General features: G+C 51.4%; 1 protein-coding gene across 6 annotated transcripts; it reads right to left on the bottom strand.

The window, feature by feature from the left end:
• Positions 1-2143: 2143 nt before the first annotated feature.
• Positions 2144-14056, bottom strand: SLC5A6 (solute carrier family 5 (sodium/multivitamin and iodide cotransporter), member 6). 6 transcript variants are annotated; one of them, XM_008584647.1, is made up of 17 exons: positions 13978-14056; positions 13420-13483; positions 9283-9805; positions 8909-8974; positions 8522-8573; positions 8048-8115; positions 7570-7724; positions 7014-7154; positions 6684-6813; positions 5992-6080; positions 5484-5596; positions 5068-5135; positions 4570-4656; positions 4239-4420; positions 3924-4027; positions 3566-3681; positions 2144-3167 (listed from the first exon to the last, which is right to left on the bottom strand). In XM_008584647.1, the coding sequence occupies exons 3-17, from the start codon at positions 9673-9675 to the stop codon at positions 2928-2930; spliced, it is 2004 nt and encodes a 667-aa protein (XP_008582869.1). In that variant the 5' UTR covers positions 9676-9805; positions 13420-13483; positions 13978-14056; the 3' UTR covers positions 2144-2927. The 6 variants fall into 6 exon arrangements, with proteins under 6 accessions (XP_008582869.1, XP_008582870.1, XP_008582866.1 ...); XM_008584648.1 differs by lacking the exon at positions 13978-14056 and adding an exon at positions 13717-13792 and having other exon boundaries at positions 2144-3136; XM_008584644.1 differs by lacking the exon at positions 13978-14056 and adding an exon at positions 13717-13792.
• Between the last annotated feature and the right edge of the window lie 52 nt (positions 14057-14108).

Genomic DNA, 14108 nt, shown 5'->3' on the forward strand with positions numbered 1-14108 from the left:
GGGCGCGACACTGAGGGTTGCGATCCGTTGCCGGACACGAAAAAAAAAAAAAAAAAGAAAACTACAATAAATATTACAACAATAACCAGTGTTTAAGGAAAGCATATGACAAATCAAAGTCATGCACTATCTGATAAGATGCAATGGGAAAAACAGAATCCTTTCTGTGATATTCTCGTCAAACATGCATAACTTGAATCTGATCATAAGAAACATCAGACCAAACCAAATTGGGAGACATTCTGAACATGGTAGGAACCAATGCCTTGGCAAGACGCACAGTAGGAGGGAAGTACTAGAGCCACACCTGCAGCCACATAAAAAGAAATCCTCTTGTACCCAAGTGTACTCCCAGAGCTAATGGCCGGGACACATCAGGGGAGCTCCTCCACAAGGGCTGTCCTAGAAAGGACTGCAAAGTCATGTCAGATGAACCTGGGACTCTGCAGCCTTTCACATGAGGGTTGTGTCCATGCCAGGGATGCTAGAAAGGAAAAGGAAAACCTACACAGTGAAAAGTACCCACAAAGCCCCAAACAAATGAGGATAGGGTAAGGCTGTTGTACAGGGTAGGTGTTTCCTGTGCCAAGATGTGCAGGGGCCATTTCTAGTGTTCCAACCTCTTGTCCAACTTCCCTAGCAGGCAGTAGAGAAGGCAGACAGGCTCAGTGAGCCTATCTTGAAGGCTGTTCAAGTAGCCCAGCTGGGAGGCCTGGCTGGCGAGGAACTGAGGCCTCCCGTTGACAGCCAGCACTAATAAGCCACCTCAGAAACAGATCTCCAGCTCCAGTCAAGCCTTTAGATGACTGCAGCCCTGGCTGACAGTTTGAGAGCAACCCACGAGACCTCCTGAGCCAGGATCACCCAACTAAGTTGCCCTCTCACCCATAGAATTCCTGACGCCAACGTACACTGCTAGTTGCCACACTCTCTTCTCTCTCTCCACATGTTCCCTGGCCTCCGTGTGTTTGGCCTCCAAGCATGCCAAGTACTCCCCAGGACCTATAAATAATATTACCTGTATTTTCATCTTGTATCCTCCTAATCATTGGAGAGGTACTCTCCATCATAAAGACCCTAAATTAAAACATTCCTCCACAGGGCAGGAGGAAGGAGGCTGAGGGAGTGACTCAGCAAGTTGAGGCAGAAAAGGAGACAGAACATCCCAGCCTGGAGGTGCATGGGATATGGGAGAACAGCTGGATTGTGGCTGAGAGCTGTGGGAAGGCATAGCCAAAGCTGAACTCTCAGATCTGCCTGGGACCAAGACCAGGTGGGCATGGGCATGGGCAGACATCCCAGCCTGGAGGTGCATGGGATATGGGAGAACAGCTGGATTGTGGCTGAGAGCTGTGGGAAGGCCTAGCCAAAGCTGAACTCTCAGATCTGCCTGGGACCAAGACCAGGTGGGCATGGGCATGGGCACAGGCACAATGTTCTTCGCAAGAACATAAAAGTCCAGCTTGATGGGCCGGCCCGGTGGCGCATGCTACAGTGCACCGCTTGGGAGAGCGGCGTTCCCGCCGAGGGTTCGGATCCCACATACAGACCGGTTCCCGCTCACTGGCTGAGCGAGGTGTGGGAACAACACCGAGGGTTGCGATCCCATTGCCGGTCCCAGTCTGGTACGGGCGCCACACTGAGGGTTGCAATCCGTTGCCGGACATGAAAAAAGACAAAAAGGAAAAAAAAAAAAACAGTCTGGTACGGGCGCCACACTGAGGGTTGCAATCCGTTGCCGGACACGAAAAAAGACAAAAAGGAAAAAAAAAAAAAAAAAAAAAGTCCAGCTTGAATGTAGTTTCTAAAATCAAATAGCAACATTCTTCCTCTAGCCCCAAAAGTGAAAAATCTCCAACAGCAGAGACTGTTCTGGCAAAGAACAGGTGGGGCTGGACAAAGGATAGACTAAGCCACAGGGGACGAGAAGCCTCAAAAGGGGAGTGTGTGCATCCCCCATCCTGATGAGCACAAGCTGCCCCTGCAGACACCGCAGCAGCGGAGACCTGCAATCACACTGCAGGTTCCCTTTGCCTCTCCTCAACGGAGGAAAATGACCTGTGCACAGGAGGGGGCTCTCTATCCTCTCCAAGGCATGGGGCTAGGTGGACAGGAACAATTAGAGACAGTACAGGAGCCCAGATTCAAGGTCCAATGGCAGTTTTTATTCCCTAAAAACAAAGATGTGTGGGGAAGAAACTCCAAAAGGAAACAGAATGACACTAGAGTGGCCTAGCTCAGGAGTCAGGTGGATGACACACTTCACAGTGGACCCAGTCTTGAACCTGGTCTCTTGAATCCACATCTGCCCTGTCCCCAAGTGCCCATCTCAGAGGTGGAGGGTGGGGTCAGTGAGGTAAAACATCTGCCTACTCTACACAAATGAGATGGAGGTCTATTGCGAGAGGCCGAAGGACACCAAAACCTCTCTCTCAAGAATGGAGGTAGACAGACAATGAGAGGGGCTTGGGTGTCACAGACAACCTGAAAGTAATCACAGGGCCCACTGAGGCTGACAGAATCACTGAGAGATGGGACTGGAAGGGAAGCAACAGCTGGCCAAGGCAGCCTCAAGTTTTATGGTGGAGATGGTCAATATTGCCAAATTGGACCTTAGAACAGTTATGACCACAAGTACTGTTTCTAGACACTTCAAAGGACCCTGGCTATGTTAAATCAGAAGCCATCATCCTTTCCCCAGAGGATTCGTTTCCATCCTCACTTCTGGCACAATCCTGCCCCTTGGAAGCCTTGTCCTCTAAAGAATAGACTGGCAAAGAACAAGGAGAAACCCTGACCCACTCTCACACGCCTGAGATGTGACAGCTTCTCATGCAGGAGAGAATCTCTAAGAACAAAGAGCTTTGGTACGGGCTAGGTCATCCAGACCCATTCTTGCAGAACACATCAAGTGCCTCGTCCCTATACTACAGGGTGGCCTCTGGCTGCTGCCTGCCAGAGTGAAGACAGAGGCCAGGGTCCTGTGTCCACGTCACAGGGAGGTCTCCTGGAGGATAAAGGTGGGGCTGCTCCCCTGATAGGCTGAACTGTCCTTGGCCATCGCCTCCTCTCTGCTGTCCCTCAGCACTCCATTCAGCATCTTCTCTGGAAACTGGCTGGTGTCCGGGGGCAGGTCCTGGGGAACACGCACAGTAAAGGCAGTGGAGCTGGTGCACATAGACAAGGGGTGGTGAAGTGATTAATGCAGAAAAGGTGAAAGACCCCCTTTCATCCCTGCTGGAAGGGAGAGAGCAAGGCTGGTGGCAGGTGGGGGGAAGGGAGGAGCAAGGCACAGTGGGGAACACAAAATAGGAGTGGGGAGGGGGCACACCATCCAGGAACTGAGCTCCTCTGGGCCCTAAGATCCTTCCATCCACCCCCCACCCCCCTCCCAAGCCAGCACAGCTCTCTGGGTAAAGCTGGTACAGTCCACACTCAGGCAGATCATCAGAGAGAGGGGCCCTGGGAGGAGGGGGAAAGGAAAATGGATGGAAGGAAACCTGGACAATCGGGTAGTGTCTGCAGAGAAGGGAAGGAAGGAGATCATTTGCACAACAGATACTACCTGGCTGCAACTTCTACAGGAAAGCCTCTTCTGAAAGGATAAGGGCAGGAGAGCAAGGAGTTTTGGCATCACTGGGTAAATGGTCCTAGGGTCCAGCGGCCGGCCCCGCATTCCCCCTGAAGGCAAAGGTGCTTGTTAAGTCTCTAAGGTGTAATCATCTAGAGCAGCAGGCCCTCAGTTCCAGGGCCCCAGAGGTCCCAGCCTCCACCTATTTCTTGGTAATAGGCTTCTCAACGGATTTCTAACACCCAAGGGCTCAAAAGGGCAGGATCCGTCCCTCCCTCTTCTGCCAGCAGACTGCAGGTGCCCCAAGAGCTCTCCTTCAGCCCCTCCTTCTCTGTGCTGTGATCACTCTCACCAGTGAGGAGACTGACAGTCAGGCCCACCACAATGACCGTGGTAGAGTTGTGAGCGCTGTACCACATATAGGACAGGGAATAGAACCGCTGTAGCCCTGTTGGCCTGGGGAGAGCAGAGGGGTGAGGATAATTAGCAATTCATTGTCAGGGCATTCCTCTGGGCATCTGGCTCCACCCACCTGCATGGTCCCAGAGTCTTGGGACCCAATATCCAATATTTCCCTGAAGGCTCTGGTGACCCGTCCCTAAGCAAAGCCCCTGTGAAAACCCTCAAAAATGAGCTCTGCCCCCAAGGACAGTGAGTGCAGTCTCACCGAGAGAGGGTGGTCGAGAGCATTAGTGTCGTCACAGTGGCAGTAGTCATATTGCTAGGCAGGGAGAAGCTGGACCCATTACTAAGAGAGGCCACCATGCTGGAGCCCATGCTGGCCACTATGCTCCCAATGCCAATCCAGAAGGCCATGATGAGTCCCGCCAACAGGCCCACGATGGCACCCTGCCCAAAGACAAAGCCCACACTCCTGTCAGAAGGCCAGCCCTACCAGCCTTCACGCCAGTCCCCAGCACTCCTGGTGAGAGCACTACCAACCCACTCCCTAGGCCCACACCACTACACACAACTATGGAGCCAGACGCATTACTCACAGGTGGGTTGGCACAAGGGAAAAACATCCCAAGGCAGAAGAGTCCAAGCAGCGGTCCCCCGACCATGCCAAAGATGCTGAGTGCAGCCTGGGAAGACAGGGTTGAGGAAAAAAGACACAGGCTCGGAGACACCTAGCCTCACGGACACAGCACAGCCACCTGTCATTGCCTCAGAGCCCCACTCATCAGATGTGCCTGTCTCTTCTACCTGGAACAATGTGAACTCCCCATACCAGAGGGAAGGAATGGCTAAGAGAATGTGTTCTGGGTTCTCCTGAGGGTGATCCTTAGATCTAGCTGAGCAGATAACATCCCAGGAGTGACCCTAGGGCTTTTGGCTACTTGAGAGTCTATTCACAACTCCATCAGGGGAATTTCTGACACTTACCCCCTGTGCCAATCCCCCCGCAAAATAGCTGCCTTCCTCAATTTCCTGTTTCAACCAATTCCTTCTCTCCCTTAAAAATTTCTTCCCCGGCTCCATAGTCATTATCTTACCTGCAGCACAGGTCCCATGTGGGAGGAAATATAGGCCATTCCCAGACAAAGCAGCCCATAGCCAAAGGCTGGGGGAAAAGGAGAAGGGGAAACAAGCAGATTTGAGTTAACACAAGAAAAAAGGCAAAGCAAAGATCCCTCCCCAGCCAAACCACCACCTGTGTCCCTGGAGACAGAGAGCATAACACCTCATGCCCCAGCTCCAGGTCCCTCCCACCGAGTCCCCACTCCGACATGACTCAGAGACCTCCCCAGGAAATGCCCCGAGATGTAAACAACCACGGAGAGCAGGTTTATGTTTCATCAGGCAAGTGCTGGACCAGGGATAAAGCAGGTATTTTATAAGCACACTGATGACAGTGCGAAGGGTGTATCTTAGAAAGAACCTCACTGAAGAAATGAGGAAACAATCTCACCAAGGCTTCTGGAAAGCATGGTGGCCCAGGCTTCAGAAAACTCAGGGAACCACGGTCGAATAAGGTCTTCCATTGTAACAGTTGCCAGTGAGTTAAAAGCGGAGGATATGGTGCTAAAAAGCAGGAAGAAAATGATGAGCTGTGCTGAGTCCGGGAGCTGAAAGAGGTAGAACTAACAAGAGACTCTACAGAGGGACAACACATGCAGCCAAGAAACCTCCTCACAGCTGGAGCTGAGGCAACCTCAGAGGTCTGGACAGCAAGGACACTGTCCCTTTCTGAGTGTGGGAATAGGTTTGATAGATTGAATCTTGGCATTGTAAAAGAAGAATGCTTAACCAAAGATGGGAGTAACTCCTGGAAGAAGACGTGCTCTGTCCTACACAGATGAGCTGTCTCCTGTCACCCACAGATGGATGGACACAGGGAGCAACTCAGAGAGATTCCCCTCTTGCACCGAGTAGGGATCATGTGCACCAAGACTGAGGGAAATGGTCAAAAGGGGTACCTGAGGGAGCCACTGAAGAGGCAGGCAACAAAGAGCCCAGGCAGGCCTGGCAGGCCTTTCAGGAGATCCACCACAAAGTACAGGACGAACTGCAAGCAGAGAAGCACATGGCTCTCCATGAGATCATGGCACTGAGGCATCTCTGCCCACCCAAGTGACCCCACAGAAAGTATAGAGAAAATGGGCTCTAGACCATGTATTACACACAGGTATTGACAGTCAACACTATACCCCACAGATATGTACAATCAATTATGTTTCAATAGGGAGGGAGGGAGGGAGGAAGGAAGGAAGAAATAGGCCCTAGAGAATGATACAGTTCACACCGTGCCCCAGCTCTGCCTTTGACTGGCAGTGTGACTTCAGCGCTGTGGCTACCTCATTGAGCCTGTTTTCTCCTCTGTAAAATGAGACTGTTGGGAGGCTTAGATGAGACCAGGTGTATGAAAGCTCCCAGCAGAGCATGTGGTGTGTAGTGGGGAGTCAGCAAAGGTAGGTCCCCACACCCAGTAGGGGGAGCACTGTGATTAGGTGATGCTAGGTCTGGGATTCTCACATGCCAGATTGCTAGACTTTCAGAGTGGAAAAGGACTTTATTCCCAGGGTGTCCTTTCTGCAGCCACCCAGCACTCCTATTGGGGGCCCAGTTGGCCCTTCACCGGTATGGGAGGGGGCCTCGGAGGCCTTCTCACCTGGTCAGGAGCTGCCTGAGATTGCTGGGGGCTCATGGGATGTTCCTGGTAATAGGCAAACATGACCAGGCCAATAAGGGAGCCCATGCAGAGGACCAACTGCTGCAAGGGGAACACTGTGTAACAGGAACTGCAAAAGAGGCCAGTACAAGGGGAGAGATGGTGTTAACAGATACTCTCAGGCACACACCCCTGAGCCTCCAGAAGGGAGACCCATGTCCTGACCCCGATGGGTGTGTACGTGCTCTTATATCCTGCCCCACCCCAACCGCCTCCAAGGAACCTCTTCCCCTATCCCTGGCTCCACTGTCTTCCTGTCCCTGCACTCACAGCACAGCAGCCCTCTCGGTACGGGAACTGAGGTAACGCTGCACCTGAGCCTGGTTCACCCCATACAAGGAGAGCATCAAGAAGATGCCCCCAAAGGCCAAGGTCCAGAAGGTGTGCCGCACAAAGGGATCAGGATCCAGCCTGCAACAGACACCACAACCCCAGACAGAGAGTCAGCCTTCCTGCTCTCCTGGCAATAGGAGTCAGGAGAGAACAGAGCAGAGACACCACCATTACTAGGGCAGAGGCAGTGAATGAAGGCAAGAAACTGGATCGACTCAAGAGACAGCACAGCAAATTAGAGGGAGGGATCCATTTCTCCAACCCCTAGCCTCATTCCAGGTACTCATCCCAGGTAATGTCCTGACCCTCTGTAAACACCAGCCGGGTACCTGTGATCACCCTCCATCTCTGCAGTGCCAGCTTCCCACCCACCTAGGACTGCACCTGATGCTTCCCAGTTTGCCCTCTGCTTACTACAGCCTTGAGACCAGGCTCTAGGATGAGCTCAGCTCCCCAGCACTGCAGACCCAGCCAGGGGAAAGCATGTACTTACTCGATCCCAGAGATGCGACCATGCTGGGAAGCCACATCCCACACATGCCCCAAGCCGCCCACCTTGGCCGACCCCACAATGATAACTGTCAGCTGCCCTAGGAACATGACCAGTGACTGGAACACATCTGTCCAGATGACAGCCTTCAGCCCACCCTGCAGGGGAAAGACAGCACACCTGTCACAGATGTTTTACAAACCATCCACCGATGAGACCATCATACCACCAGTGAGGGGACTATACTGCTACTGGGGGTGTAACTGCTGAGATGCTGGGACGTCATTCTCATGCCACCTTCCACCTTCATATGCCATCCCCTCTCCTACGTCCCATCCTAAATCTCAGCTCATCTCATCCCGTTCTAGAATTTCATCCCATCTCCTCATATTCTTATCTCGTTCCTTATTTTTCTTTTCCTTCCTTCTTTCCTCCTTATGTCATCCCTTCCCCTCCATCCCCTAGGGCTTACTGCACTTACCAAAGCAGTATAGATAGTACAGACAAGGCCTAGGGTCAGCACTGACAGCCACAGATCAAAGCCAGTCACTGTAAACAGATAAAAGTCACATTCTTATCTCTGGATGAGGGGTTCCCAGGGGAGAAGCCAGAGAAGTCTTGGTGAGGGCAGCCATGTCACATCATGGAGGTGAAGCATTTGGTCATTAACAATGAAATAAACCATTCACCACAATGGGAAAAAAATGTTTGCAGAACTCCACCAAAAGGTGTTGATTAACCAATTCAGACGGGGCCAGTAATGTTTGATTAGCTTTTGAGTGAGGTGAACCAAGCCTGCTTCCACCTCTGGGAGAGACCAGTCCAAGGACCCATGCAGTGAACTAATTCCCTGGCCAAGGTCAGATTCTTTTCTGCACACTCTCCTCTATCTGCCCCTCCCAAAGGTGTTTTCCTAACATGCTATGGCTGGAAGCCAAGGACTGGAACTCCTCACCTGCATTGAGGGCCAACGATGGAGCATAGAGTACAACCCCCATGTAGATCACCTGTTGGATGTGGAAAAGAGAATATGAGGGGGAGAGGAGATGAGGGTGAGAAGAGAGAGGAGGAAAGATGGACCTCCAATATCCCAATGGCTTCCTCTCACCTAAGCTCCCTACCCTTGCCCTTCCCTTCCCAAATTCTGGCTTGCGACCTGTGTCAGTGTTGAAATTGGAAGGAAGGGGCAGCAGGATGCCTCTGGGGCCTTCAGGGACACTGACCCCTAGCAGGAATTTCAATCCTGCAGTCTGAGAGCAGGGAAGGCTCCACCTTCCTCAGCATGCCTGAGTTAGGTCCCCCAACCATGTCCAGACTCAATTTCTATCCTCATTCCACTTACCATCTGAAAGATGAAAGTCACGGTTCCACAAATCCGCACAGCTTTGTTGAATCGGAGCTCCAGGTACTGAGTAGAAGGATACAGAAAACAGGTATTGCTCCCAACTCTACCCCTACCTCCCCACCCCCGATTCACACACAACTTCCCTCAAGAGGCTCAGGAACATGAAGGAATATCCAATTCATATCCACTCTGGGCCCCACCCAGCACAGCACCTTCCTTCTCCCCTCACTCCCAAACCTAGCCTTGACCTCACCCAGAAAGAACTTATAAACACACAGTGAGTCCTCTGTCACTCTCATTAGGCGGAGGAGATCCGGGGTCCCGTATCCCTCATATGTACCCTGTGCTTCCTCTCTTCCTCCCTTGCTCACCTCATAGGCACTGGTGAGATGCAGGCGGTAGAAGACAGGGATGAAGATATGTGCAGGGATCAGCAGCCCCAGGACATAGGAGCAGCCCAGGAACCAATACTGGGTCCCGAATCGATAGATCTCGGATGGCACACCCAGGATAGCCACAGCTGACTGGAAGGTGGCCATCAGGGACAGTGCCACGGGAAGGCTGCCCATTTTGCGGTCTGCCATCAGCAGTTCGCCAGCAGTATGCCGGCCCCAGCCACGACAAGCATGGTAGAGACCGATGGCAAGGGAGAAAACCAGCAGCAGGATGAACACCACATAGTCCACGAGGGAGAAGGTGGATGTGACCATGCCTGTGTCCGAGGTTGGGGGAAGGGGAGCTGAGGTGCTAACCCCTACACTCATATCCTCACTGTGTCTGTGATCACAGTTGCTGCTCCTGGGTTCTGGGCTGCCACTTGGCTGGACAGTGGTGGGCTCCCAGCCACCAACTCACAGTCCTTCTTCTCCACCGAGTGATGTTGTCCAGAGTGAGCTGCAAAGGCAACAGCTCCTAGTCAGACCTGTGCTGACTTCATGGCTAGCTGCCCTTGGGCCCTGTATGTCCCATGCCTACCAAACTTGGACCAGCCAGCATGGTGGTAGCCCTTGAAGGTCTGGAGGTCCTGGTATGGTTTGGTAGGAGAGGTAGGAGAAGGTGGAAGCTGCAGAGTGAGACAGCCAAGAGACACTAACTTGGCCAAGATTTTTGAGTATGCAGAGCTGTGAAATTCAGGAACCTTCTCAGGTCTCCACCCGAGTAGCAAAAGAAAAATCAACTCTAGCCTAAGTTTCATCTCAGAAAAATTCCCTGCCTCCACTGGCAGGCACAGACCCAGTTACTACATTGTACTAAGCCAGCAGGGCCCAGCCTGGAGCCACAGCCCAGCAGGGAGGAAATGGAGACTAATGACAGCAGCCCGTCCAGACCCCCTAGCCTCAGCCCCCACCTTGCATGATCCCCAGTGTCACCCTCCTAACAGCACCCCTTCTCAGTACTAAACACCAGTAAGATCACCTCCATGGCAGCCCCAAACTCCACTCCAGGCATCCCTAGGCCAAGTGCTCTATGCCCTTTCTTAATTTTCTCCCCAACATCACTAGATAAACATCTGCCAAACATCTCTCAAGCTTTCTATACCTGCCACATCACAGTCTATGGCAGATCCAGAAAGAGCGATGAGATTCAAACGTAAGACAAGGTGAGAAGGCATCATGCTAGATCCAGGGGTTCAGAGTTAGGATTCCAGGGCCACTTTGGAGAGAAGCAAACCAGCCAGGGAGCTGGGGGCAAGAGGAACAGCTGGAGAGAGTGGTCCCATCCTGCTGGGGGTAGACACCTACCTGGAGAAGCAATCCCTGTTTGGAGGCAGAGCTGCCTGGAGCTGAATAGAGGCTGAGGTCTGGTACTGTAAGAGGCTGAGGTGAGATAGGAAATTGGGGGCGGGGCAAAGCTCAACAGTCATTTGTTCTGGCCCTTACAGAGAACCAATCACTGTGATCCAAACGGTCCTATCACCCTATGACTTCCAAATCCCAACTCAGCCATAGAGGCTCCAGAATGGGGAGCAGGCAGCTCATATTCAACAGCATTCCTCGATGGATTAGGCTTTTGGCCTAAGTCACTCTTGGCACTCTATGTACTGGAAACAGTTGGAAAAGAGGAACTGGGAGAAAGAGGGAAAGTTGCTTTTCTAACTCCCACACAAGAAATATTAATCCTCCAAAAATACACCACAACCCTTAGAGAAAAAGGGACGAGATCACAGTATTTCAAAACTTGAAGAAATCTTTAGAGATCACTATAACCACTCTCATTTCACAAACAAGCACAATAAGGCCCAAATGGCTCAAGTGACCTTTCAAAAAGCACAGAGCCAATTACTGTCAGAGGCTAGATTAGAACCTATGCCTAGCAATTCCCCATTCATCCTGCTCTCCGTGTATATAACATCGTCAGAAGCAATCCCCTGAGGAACTTATTGGTATAGGATAAAAACTCCAGAGACTACCACATACTTAGATAACCTAACATAATGATAGTTAACATTTTCTGAACACTTGTAATGAAATACAGCAGTGTGCTAAGTGTTTTATAAACATTATCAATAATAAATAATGAAGTAATGACAGGACTATGGGTTAAATGTGTCCCTCAAAAGTTAATGTATTGGGCTGGTCAGTTAGCTCAGTTGGTCAGAGCACGGTGTTATACCACCAAGGTCAAGGGTTTAGATCCCCATACAGGCCAACCTCCCCTCCAACTCCCAAAAGTTCATGTACTGGATACTTCATCTCCATTTTAAGTGTTAGGAAAGTGGTAAATCCTATTATAGTAATTGAAAAGTGGGGCCTTTAAGAGGTGATTAGATTGTGAGGACTGTACCCTCCTGAATGGATTAATCCACTGATGGTTTAAAGGGTGGTCGTGGGTGTGGTTCTGATGGCTTTATAAGGAAAACAAGCGAGAAAGTTAGCTCTCTTGCTCAGCTCATTCTCGCCATATGATACCCCTAGTTGCTGCGGGGTCACCACCAAGAAAAAGGCCCTCACCAGATGCATTCCCTGGATTACAGACTTCCCAACTCCAAAACTGTAAGAAATAAATCTTATTTCTTTATAAATTGCCCAGTTTCAGGTATCCTGTTATAAGCAAAAGAAACAGGCTAACACTTTCAAAACACCATCTCGGGTTAAGACATGAATACTCTCTAGTTCTCATAAGGAAACTGAGAGGTTAGATAAATTGCTTAAGGTTATGCAGCATGATGCTAAACAAAGGAGAAAAAGACAGTGCTGTCTGCAGCTAAGACATGATTCACCAGGGGCCCTGTCCTGACTACTCCCAGACTCAGGGCAGGAGCAGAATGTTAATTGTAGCCAGTTATTCATGGAACACAGTTTAGATTTCAACTAATCTAGAGACAGATTAATATAAACTGTGTCTTCTGCTCTTGCCCACTAGGAAAAAGATCAGGTGCCTTCTGACTCTCCCACACTGTGTTCTTGGGCAGACGTAGCCTGACTAGCAGGATATGTCTGCAGGCAGACTAAACCTGAACTCTAAACCTCCTGGGGCCAATGAAGAGAGGAAATCAGAGCTGGCAACTCCTGAATCACATGTTCTACAGTCACAAATGCTAGTCACTAGAAAAGGTTCCCTACAGACCACTCTGGTGTAACTGAAGGATGCCGTGAGCCACAGTACATTGCAACATTCTGAGTTGCCCCACTCCTCTTTGCCCAGTTTTTACTGCTATGACAGACATGATGGGAATTACTGGACAGTAAGAGAGAAAAATGTCTGCTATGCGCAAGTAAGAACATGTAATGGGTTAGTGGTATGGTTAGGCAGGTGGTTGGAGAAAAGAAGAAAGGTCTCAGTCCATACACAGGACACAGATGTACAGAAATGGAGACCCTCTTCTGCTGGAGTAAACTGATGGGGCTTATTGACAGAACTCTATTTGCATGAGGTGCGAGAACTCTCCTGAATGGCTGAAGACAGAGCCAGGCAAGACAGAAAAAACGTGACTGAGTAACAAAGCCTTCATCAGACATAATTCTAAGAACAAAGCAGTGGCTTTCTAAAAACTTTACACTGATCCAAACTCTGTGGACCTGCATCTTTCTGAGAGAATGGGAGCCAAAAGGAAGAGCTGTTTCACTAAAACTGTAACACACTAGGGCACAAACAGCAGTTGTGGGACCTCTTTTGAAAAGCGTGTCACTTTGGTCACACGCTGCGTTGGGTTGCTTTGACTCCTACAAAAGGCAAAGGGGTCACTGCAGGACTAACGGTCCCAAGTAGATTCCCTCAAAACCTGTTCTTGTGCCTAGAATTCCTCAAGGTATTACAGGCTTTGAGGGCCCTCATTAAAATATTAATAGCTATTAATGTCTCAGAAAATTTGACAGCCAGCTGAGTGTATATCCATTAAGTAAATTACAGGCAGATACCTGGGGGTACCTGGAAGGGAAGCCTGGGCCGGCTACTCAAGATAAGCTTTTGGCTGGCCCTAACCAAAGACAACACTCCGGAGCGGGGCTTCCCCGGAGCCCTTCTGTCAGGGTCCCGAGCCACCCTGGGACAACGCTGCTTTCCCTTACCTCCGTGGTGCAGCCAGGGCTAGGAAGGTCCCTTCACTCTCCTTGAGATCAGCATCGCTCCCTTCTTCCAGGAAGGCAAAAAAGATGAGGAGTTAGGGAAGCGTCTAACCCCGCCCCTACCTCCTCTCCAGGCTCCGGGAGGCTGTGCGGTCTAACGACCAAAGTGAAGGGGACTTTGGTACCCGGTGCTCGTGTCCTCCCGCCGGAGTTTGCCCTTCGTTCTCCGCTATTCCATTACCCTTGCCCTCTTTCTTTCCCAGTTCCAGCCCTTCCGCCCACACGTGCGGAGACCTCTACCTCGCTGCTCGCACTTCAGATATTCTTCCAGTCCCACGCTGGAGGCCGGTTCGCTCTGCCCTTTCCCACCTCTCCTTCCCCGCCTCCAACCCTGCCCTGACGCCATGCTGCGGAGCCTCTCGGCACCGGCCCACACTCGCCCGTCCCACCTGCCGGCGTTCCAACGTGGGTCGCAGGAGAGCCGGGCCCACAGCACGCCACCCAGGCGACAGCGGGGCCCCGCCCCCCTGCCAGTCCCAGCCGCAGCGCCGCCATGTTTACTGAGGGCGGATGGAGAGGCCCGAGCTGCACCGGAGACGCGACTTCGGCGTCCGGGCGCTGGCACGCGAGGCTGAAAGGCCTGCAGTCAGCTCAGAGGAGGCGTTCACTAAAAGGACAAATGGAAAGGGGGC

Source organism: Galeopterus variegatus, unplaced genomic scaffold (assembly GCF_000696425.1).
Source record: "Galeopterus variegatus unplaced genomic scaffold, G_variegatus-3.0.2 Scaffold3330, whole genome shotgun sequence".
NCBI classification, from domain to species: domain Eukaryota; kingdom Metazoa; phylum Chordata; class Mammalia; order Dermoptera; family Cynocephalidae; genus Galeopterus; species Galeopterus variegatus.